General features: G+C 43.4%; 1 protein-coding gene and 1 long non-coding RNA gene across 2 annotated transcripts; one reads left to right on the forward strand and one right to left on the reverse strand.

Moving 5' to 3' along the window:
• Positions 1-874: 874 nt before the first annotated feature.
• Positions 875-1,321, reverse strand: LOC113973956. The gene is made up of 2 exons (XR_003536388.1): positions 1,144-1,321; positions 875-1,056 (listed from the first exon to the last, which is right to left on the reverse strand). It is a non-coding gene; the product is annotated as an uncharacterized LOC113973956 (long non-coding RNA).
• A 138-nt stretch (positions 1,322-1,459) lies between these two features.
• On the forward strand, positions 1,460-8,650 carry SRP9 (signal recognition particle 9). The gene is made up of 3 exons (XM_027696645.1): positions 1,460-1,589; positions 4,238-4,306; positions 6,139-8,650. The coding sequence occupies exons 1-3, from the start codon at positions 1,518-1,520 to the stop codon at positions 6,256-6,258; spliced, it is 261 nt and encodes an 86-aa protein (XP_027552446.1). The 5' UTR covers positions 1,460-1,517; the 3' UTR covers positions 6,259-8,650.
• The last annotated feature ends 1,239 nt before the right edge of the window (positions 8,651-9,889 follow it).

A 9,889-nucleotide genomic window follows, 5' to 3' on the forward strand; every position in this document is an offset into this window, starting at 1 on the left:
GATCTGTTGATTATCAGCATCTCTGAAAGACAACTGTTATATTTCTACATCTGAGTTCTCAGACACACAAGCATCTAAACTTTGTGAGCTGGTCTAGAAAGAAAAAAAACCCCAAATTCTTAAATCTCTCCACTCTCCATAACCTCCACTCATTGGTGCAAAGCCCTTTAACAGAATTGTTTAGGCCACATAACACCCACAAGTTGCAATTTATGAAGTTTGGCAGCCTAATCGCTGCAGACTTTTTCAGAGTTGATCCCCACAGTAACAATTATTTTCTGCTTTACTGACTCAGGGAAATTCATTCTAGTTTTTCTCCCCTTACCTCCCAATCACGCTTTTATTTCTATGCCACATTTCTTCGTTTTCCCTTGGGCCTATTGTGCCTTTTGTGGTCAAAAAAACCTCCAGCTATAGTATTTCCCCATGTTGCTAGTGGAGACTGCAACAGCCTGCATAATTTGTCCCCTCACATGCAGATCTACCCTAAACCTTCCAGTTTATTTGTTTGGCCACACTGTTGAGGTTTGAGGCATTCAGTAAAACTAAATTGAAGTTGTGAGTCATTATCAGGAGCTTTTGGGTTCTCAGTGTGTCCCCATGAAATAGAGAATAGAGACTGCAAGTTTTACATGTTTATTGTCATCGCAGCAGTTACACAAGCTGTGTGACATGATCAGAGCTTAGCTCTGTGGCTTTGTGCTATAAAGGCACGAAAAGCACTTCAGGGAATGGTATTTTAAAATATAATGGGAGAAATCTTGGAATTTTTTTCCCTCTCCCTCATTTCCCTTTTGAAATGAATTTTAGTAAGTTTTATGTAAATACTTTACACATACACACACACACACAATTGAAAAGCAGGGCTCCCCAAGACCTTATTTCATGATTTTATTTTATGCCGTTGAGCCACTTTCCCAAACCAGCAGCTTTAGTTCCAGTGCAATTCCTTCCTAAGCACCCCTCAGCCAGGACCAGGGAAACCTGCGAGGGCTCCTAAATACCCTTTTTGTTCCATATGAAGCCAACCTCCAGCCTCAGAAAGGACCTTGCAGCCTGGGAAAACCCGGGAATTGATGCAGTTGCGATGCCAGCCGAGCTCACACAGCACCTCAGACACACGGCCCGGGGCCCTGCGCTCACCTCCCACCGGAACCTCCAGGCTCCACGCCGGCCCACCCCTGTGTCCGCCGCCTCCGTGGGCTCAGGGTGGGAGGCTGAGGCGGATAGAGCCCGCACCTGGCCTGGCCTGGCAGAGATCCGCAGGTCCGGTCCCGGGCAGCCGCTCCACCGGTGGCGGGGCTCGAACCTGCGGTCCCGGGGCCGGCAGCCCTCCCGCTGCCGCCATGCCGCCGCGCCTCCAGGGGGCGCTGTGGCGACGAGCGCCGAGTCACGAGCATCGCGATTGGGCGGTGCTTTCCCGTGGGCCAATGGGAGGCGCCGTCTCACGCGGCCGCCCCCCCTCTCCGCCCCGGGCGCCATCTTTTCGCGGCCGCGGGAGCGGAGTAGGGCCGGCCATGCCGCACTTCCAGGCCTGGGAGGAGTTCACCCGCGCCGCCGAGAAGCTCTACCTCGCCGACCCCATGAAGGTGGGACAGCCCAGGTCGCGAAGGGAGGAGCGCGTCCCGGCCGCGGGAGCGGCGCTCCGTAGGCGGCCCCGGCTGCGAGCAGCTCGGCGGGGGCGGCGGGCGGTGTCGGGCTCGGGGCGGGGGGGTTTCCGTGGTGCAGGTCTGGGGAGGCAGAAACACAGAATCACAAGATGAATTAGGTTGGAAAAGACCTCTGAGATCATCGAGTCTAACCTATGGCCTAACACACCACCACACTCAGTGCCACGTCCAGTCTTTCCTTAAACACCTCCAGGGACGGTGACTCCACCACCTCCCTGGGCAGCCCATTCCAATGTCTAGTCACCCTTTCTGTGAAGAAATTTCTTCTGATGTCCAACCTAAACCTCTCCTAGTGTGGCTCGAGACCATGTCCTCTCCTCCTGTCACTCGTTGCCTGGGAGAAGAGACCGACCCCCACCTGGCTACAACCTCCTTTCGGGCAGATGTAGAGAGCGATAAGGTCACCCTTGAGCGTTTTCCAGGCTGAACACCCCTGATTCCCTCAGCTGCGCCTCGTAAGACTTGTGCTCCAGACCCTTCACCAGCGGTGTTGCCCTTCTGTGGACTCACTTCATCACATCAATGTCCTTCCTGAATTGAGGGACCCAGAACTGGGCACACCTCGAGGTGTGGCCTCACCAGTGCTGAGTACAGGGGGAAGAGCAGCTCCAGGGACAGGTTACTTGCTGGTGTTGCACCTGACTGTCCTTTTCTACAAAACACGGGCAGTTCTTGTTTATCACCCCAAAAATGTGTTTTGGGTGGTGGTGTCAGCATCTGGGATGAACCTTGAGAGCCTAACTTCGGAGCCATTGTGCTTACTCACAGTGTACCTGTGTGATAGAAACCGAGGTTCAGTTCTGCTGAATGAAGAGCGTATCGAGAATTGGTTTGTTTTATGAGTTCACATTTAAGACTCTATCATTTGAATTTGTCTTCCTGAAAAAGTTAAAAGAAAGCTTTCATTAGCTGCTACATTGCGTTGTTGCCTGCAGTGACGTTACAGACTGGAAGGTGTTTGCTTCCCAAAGAGGAATTAATCAAGGATTTAACTTCTTGGAATATATGGCTACTTCTTGTTTTTAGTGACTTTTTCTGGAGTACTGTTTATGTAAATATTAAAAGTAACCTCAGTCTTCAGAAAAGGCATTATAATTCAGCTACAAAGGAGCACAAAAATGTAATGTGGAATTCACACCTGAGAAAACTTCAGTAAAAAAGGCCTAGTTTCCTTCACCAAAAATAGGTGACGTGGAGTAACCTTCAGAAGATTAAATTAACATCTGATTATTTAAGGCAGATGAACATCTGCCTTTTAATTAGCACAGAGACACCATATGTAATTGCCACCCATCTGTGATAATAAAATTGCCCAGTTTTGCCTTCTTATGCTCTGTGACATTCGATTAAGTGAAGAGGAGGAATGTCTCTGCAGCCAGGAGTTGCTCTTCCCCTTTTCTTAAAGGAAATCTCTTCTCATCCATGGCAATAAACTCATCTATGGCAATAAACTCATCTATTTAAAAAGGAGTTTATACGGGCCCCAGAGTCATAACACAAGTACCCTCCTTTTAATTTAGCAAAGGATTAGCCTGAGGAGCTTTTGTATGTAATTGAGCTTGCTGGGAAACAGAAGGAAGAAGAGCTGGGGGAGGTGGGTGAGTGTTCTCCACCCAGGCAGTGAGTGGTCTGGCCTTTGGGGAGAGCAAGTTCTCAATGTATCAACTCTGTGCCTGCTGCTTGTTGCAGCCTCTCCTGTGCATTAGGGCCTGCTCAGCAGGGATGTGTGCTGTGATCAGAAGGTGACAGCTTGTTAAACAAAAAGGGTACATCTGTGATGAGGTCTATCCTGGAGCAGGAATTTCAAAATGTGTTTTGCAGTGAAGGAGCTGGTTGACTATTAGCACGAGTCACTCCGTACAGTAGAGTCCTGTTTACAGTGTGAGTTCAGAATGTTCTCAAAGGCCACCTTGCTTTGTTTCTAGTTACTGGTGCTAGGTGAGGCTAGAAACAATAGATACAAAGTCGCTGTGGCTTTGGGAATTTTGGTGATTTGAGGATCCAGAGGGACTGGGTAGGTTTGGGCTCAGGGCAGGTGGCTGCAGGAGGAACTGTGATAACAGTTCAGGTACCGTAGAAAAGTGGTGATGTTGAGCTTACCTCACTCAGTTAATGCCTTTCAGGTCTTCATGAAGAGCTACTTTTTTTTTTAAGTATTTCAAGCTTATAAACACAAGCTTCCAGTTAGTTTTTCTGAAGTGCGATACGTAGTGAGAGGGTGTCTTGTATCGACTGGCTCTCACAGTTTATCCTGCCTGTCACTGAGGTCTCTGCAACTGCCATTGCTGTTTTGACTGTGCTTTTGAATGTGCCCAATGTTAACCTTGCTGATGCTGCTATAAAACCAGTTTAACGCTTTAGGCAGGGAAATGTGATGGCTCAACTCCACACCACCCTGGCTGTAGGGTTAGTAGCCTGCAGAGCTGAGGACCACCACAGAGGTGGTGAAAACAGGAAGTAGTACATAATTATAATAAAAAGTAGTCTGAATGTGGGCAGATTTCCTTCAATATGTTCTGAAAATTGTTAGCTCTAGGTGCTAATTCTTGAAGTGTTTGTCATTTCAGGTGCGAGTTGTTCTGAAATACCGACATTGTGATGGGAACCTCTGCATCAAAGTAACAGATGACGTAGCTGTAAGTACAGAATAATTCCCCTTTCAGGGCTTGTTGTGCTCTCATAGACTTGCATTTTGCTGTCAGTCAACTTGGGAGCTCTTAGCCACTGCCTTGAGAGTGCCTGACAGTTTTCTAAAACCTTTTGCTGAGCCCTCCCTAGTTGCTGTGTTTGTGATTGACACTGACCTGTGGTTCAACTCTGTGCAGTCCAGGAAAAGTTCTAACACTTCAGTGTTCTTTATGGATTTCAACAGAATTATTGTAGGATTCTGTCAAATCAAGGAAAACGAGCACTACAGAAATCTTGGACTCACTCCATCTGAACTTGCTTCATGGAACAACATTGGTAGCTTCTGCTGAAGCAATTCAGGAGCATTTTCAAACATATGTTTACTTGTGTGAGTGTGATCCTTATTTGCTTAGAGTGGTGACAGCTTCCAACCACAGGTTCAGCTCCTTCTTTGTGATTTCGCAACTAATCAACAGTGGTGTTATAGCTGAGGAGCTGTTTTTCTGCAGTCCAGAGTGGGCAGCAGTATTCTGCCCTTCTCTTCAGACTTGGAAAAAACCAGCTTTCTTCTTTCCTTGAGAAGTAGTCTGGCATTCGTATTTCAAGTGCCTGGGAGGGATGTGAAAGTACAGTAATGGCACTTCTTGGTAGGGTAATAGGACTTAATGTGGGAGAGATGTGGAGTGTGGGGTGCTGATAACAGGGGAAAGTGAAGGGCAATTTTGTTGAGATCTTCCATAGGGGAAGTTGGAGTCAGGTGATTCACAAATGTGAACTCTTTTGGGGTATGTAAGGCTGCCCTTCCTGTTTCCAGTCACAGATGTTACACCAGGTGGGGGAAAATGGGGATTGGTTTTGTTTTTTTGGTTTGTTGGGGGTTTGTTTGTTCGTTTGTTTGTTTGGGGTTTTTTGTGGTGGCTTTGGTGGGGTTTTTTGTTGTTGGCTTTTTTGGGGGGGGTGTTTTGTTTTTTTTGTGTTTTGTTGTGGGGGTTTTTTCTAAAGGTGATAAGGAAGTTTCCTTGATGCTCAATCTGTAGAACTTATATAGCTGAAGGAAAAATAAACTGTTTCCTTCTGTCTTCCTCTGAATTAAAATAGGAATTCAATGATGACAAAAGTTGCTGAAGAATGGAGTATTCTGGGTGGTTTTGGTTTTTTTGCTGCATCAGCCTGGGCAGTCATACTCATACTTAGTCTCCAAGCAAAAAACAAACTACCACAGTCTTTCTATGATAAGTCACTGGCATATTACCCTTGTTCCTTGCTATTAAAGGCTTGTCACATGAAGGAGTTTCTTTTTATCCTAATCAGATGCTATGTTCCTTATTTAGGCTGTCTTAGAAACAGATCTTGCTTGAGGGAGGGGATCCCTTTCAGTGGGAAATACTGTCTGATTTTATGTTCCTGGCAGCGTAACATTAAGCACTGTGAAAGGCAAAATGAACTTGCTTTCAGAATACAGAGAACAGGGAAGTAACTTCAGTTTTAAAATCTGGCTCTATGTTTAGACAACACAAAGAGGAGTGTCTTTAAAGACAGCTTTAAACCCCAATCTTTAACAGCCTTTTTGAGCTAGAAGAAATTAGTATAAATTATGAGCTTCCCTGTTTTCAAAATGGAAGGCATGACTGTTTAGGAGAAACTGAAATGTAAACACTGATAATGTGTATATTTTGAAACAGCGTGGATGTGTTGGTGCTGCCTCATGGTAACAACATGCCACAAATGAACATTTAAGTACTCTCCTTGTTTTGCGTGTTCTAAGCACAAATGTGTTGCAACTATAAACAAGATAAAACAGTTCAAGTGAAATCTGATACTCAGCAACTTTCTCTTGCAGTGTTTGCTGTACAGAACAGACCAGGCACAAGACGTAAAGAAGATCGAGAAATTCCACAGTCAGCTCATGCGGCTCATGGTGGCCAAGGAATCCCGCAGTGCTGCCATGGAAACAGACTGAATTGCTGAAAATAAAATGAGTGCTCCGGTCATATTTCACTGGAAGAAAATATCTCTTGGATTTGAACGAATGCTGGGACAGGAGATGCTTTTATGTACTGAAGTGGACCGATGACGTGTCTGAAGCGTTTTCGCCCCTCAGGCTCCGCTTTGGAAAACTCGGAAAATAAATGCTTTCAGTTGAAAGCTTATATTTATTTTTGGGTATCAAACAAGCAGCTATTCTTACACATTAGGTATGCTAAGAAGACAAGTAAATATTTTAAATCTGCAGTATGTTAGTATGAATTTGATGGGCCACAAGCATATCTCTGTAAAGATACTATAAAATTTCATATAGATTTCATTGTGTTCATACCTTATGCTGGTATATTCTTACAGTGAGATGGTTTATTAACCTAATACTGTAGCATGATGACTGGATTTAATAAATATTTACATAAATTATATTAATTGGTGGAATTTAGAGGAACAGATGTTTTCTGAACTGAAATGATGAAATTGCCAATCTGTATTACCGCTGTCACTAGCAACATTTTAGCTTTTAGTATTGCTCTTGATCATAAGTTGTGCAGCATTATCTGTGATGCAGTTTACAGAACTGTTACATTGGCTAAATAATTGAACTTCTGTATTTTAAAAATTAAAGTAGAACTTCACTTGAATATTGCTAGAGATGGTGAGAAACCGAGAGGGGTTTTTTTCTGCTTATGCAAATACTGTTACTAAAAAAATAGTTGCTTTTTAACATACTTGAACTATTTTGTACTAGCAGGGGTACCTTTTCCCATCCTTGCTTCAGGCAGGATTGAAGCGTATCAGCAAGATAAATTCCAGAAGCTCTTGCCTATTATGTTAATAGAAAAAAATCCAACCAAATGCTATCCAGATTCCTTAGTTTAGCAGCTTGTTAATTGCATTTTCAAATGTTACATGTGGCAGATGGATGTCAGCCAACTGAATAAATGGATGAAAACCAGCTTAATAAATACTTAAATACCACTGTCAAAAATAGACCAATGCTCCTGTGGCTTAGACTTGTTTCTCATACGTACCTCTGGTAGGGTGATGGAAGCCTTAATTGTCTCTTGCAAAGGCTTTTTGCTTCAGAACCCAGTAGCTAAAATTGATACTTGCTTTGACTACTAAAGACCAGATGAACATTTTCATGTAATGAGGCTATTGGTATAACTAGATGTTTTCAGAACTAATGTTTTGGCTTAAACCAAGCCATGAAAGTAAAGCAGAGCCATACATGTAGTGGCATTTATATGTAACAAAGCAATCTACTTAAATAGCTACCTGCTGGCACTTACATAAAAATAATGGAGCTACTCAGAAGTAGTACTCCATGTGGAGTTTCCACATTTGCCAAAGGCTTGGAAAAAACCCCAGGCTGGAATATTGCATTAGAGTACCCTTTTAGCTGAACGTAAAATGTTGCATGTTGTTGGAAAACACTGCAGTGCTGAATTCCCAGTGACTACTCAAGTTCTAGTCTACAGGAGTGACTGGTATGTATGTAACATTTTTGTATTGGCTTTTGAAATGCAAATAAATCCAGAGAGAAGGCTGGACTGTGTTCACTGTTAAACTTTTATTAAGATACTATAATTCTGATTTTTTCCTCGATGGTCCAAATTACTTTCTTAACATTTTTGATATAGTATATGAAGTACTTAAACCACTTTTGTCAAAAGCACTGTTCTGCAGTATGAGTGGTTGCTACACAAAGTCACAAAAGTGGAGCTGTTAAATTGACAGATGAAAAGGCTGCAGCAATTTTAGTGTACCTTCTGGACATGTCCTGTAAATTGGTTTGGCAGGTTAATGTGTGAGCTGAGGTACAAGAAGCCTTCAGTGGTATTGCTTCTGCACAGAGGATCAAATAGAGACGAGACTGGACAGACTTGGTGTACCAAGTGGCTGAAAGGCTTAAGCTTTATGCTTAAGCAGGTTTTAGAGAGGGGCAATTACAATACTATTTAGCAAAGCAGGCAAAGAAGTATATTTCTAGTTTTCTAAATTGAGAGATTATTTCCATAAAACCATAAGGAAATACTGATGCTACTTCTGTAAGAGTACGTGATGTTAAGCTTGTTCTTCATATACTGACAGAAAAACTAGAGTGGTTCTGTGCCATCAGAATACACAAGAAAATATGATATAGCTGCTGCTTAAAAAAAAAATGTTTTGGAAACTTCTTTAGGAACAGACAGGTGCTTCTTTACTTTGTCCTGGAATTTTCAGCAACTTCAGTACTGTGTTCATGGGGCCGTGGGGAAGCTCCAAACTCCAAGCTCTGTCTTTTCATGCTTAAACTGTTGTTGAGAGTGTGCTTGTGCTTTCGTACACAGATCACGGTCCTAATAAACACTCAATGAGTTAGTCCATCACATTGCCAACTCCTTGAATGTATCCCCTGGTATGTGATAAAAAAATCAGTTTAATGTGGTTGCTGCTCCGAAGGGGTGCTTGAATGCCTGTGTTGGGCAGCCCAGCATGTCAGCGAATGCTTCTGATCACCAGCCAGGAGCTGGTGCCAATTCCAGGCTGCAAACAGGCAGTGCCGGAGCAGATGGGCAACCTGTGCAGTTACAGACAGGTGACCTTGTCAGAAGTGAAGTGTTGAAAAAAGTGGGACACTTTCCTCTGCTATAGCTTGTTTTGTTGCTGCATGTTAGTTATCTTCGGCAATTGTTCTGTTTTGTAGGGATAGTTTAATAAAAAATACAGGCATTGTTATTGTGCAAAGGAATTGGGTTAGTTTACCCATGGAATTTATTCTGTTTTTCTGGTGTTCTCATTTCCTGGATTCTCTGAGCGTTTTGATTTCAATTCTTCCTTTGTGCACAGCGCTTAAGCTGACTTTGTGTCTGAGCTCTCTCTTATGTGCAACTACACCACTTCTGTTTTCCATTTTAGGGTTTTGAACCCTGAGCTTCTCTGTATGCAGTCCGTTGTGGAAATGTATTCTGGATTACAAGAAGATTTAAAAATTATTTGTAGAAGTGAGAATTTGGTCCCAGGTCTTTTGTCTGACAGCCTTATGAAAGAGACCTTTCCAGTAAAGTCCTGACTTAACACTTTTAGGAGTCTGTCAAAATGGGAAATGGAACTGGAGCCAAGCAGGGGCTTTTAAAAGTGTTTTAACATGTCAAAATAATTATATTTCATCTCAGTGAGTTCCTTCCTGCAGTATAAAAGTGGGTAATATCCAACGTGAACAAACCCTGGTTTCTGCCAGGTGTGGTCAGTAGGACTTGGATGATGACTTATTCCCATAGGCTGATCTTAAAGAATTAAGTCATCTGAAAGGTGTGTTTGCTTCCTGCTATAGGCAGAATGAATCCTCTCACTTCAATCACCTGGAAGAAGGATGGCAACACAGTTACCCCCAATACACCTGGGCTTTTTTCTCTTCTGGCTTAGGGGAAGACAAAACTAAAACATGGAAATTAAACTGTAACCACCTTTTAAATGAAGTTTGAGATCTGAATTGGATCAGATCTCACCCCACCATAGCAGATAGGTGGGTTTTTTTCTGTAAATTCACCTAGAGTGCAGATTATGCACAAGTCCAGTTTCTTTCAGGAGTCTGTGACCATTAGCATGTGTCCTTAGGGAGGAGG

Source organism: Neopelma chrysocephalum, unplaced genomic scaffold (assembly GCF_003984885.1).
Source record: "Neopelma chrysocephalum unplaced genomic scaffold, ASM398488v2 Primary Assembly neopelma1_108, whole genome shotgun sequence".
Taxonomy (NCBI): domain Eukaryota; kingdom Metazoa; phylum Chordata; class Aves; order Passeriformes; family Pipridae; genus Neopelma; species Neopelma chrysocephalum.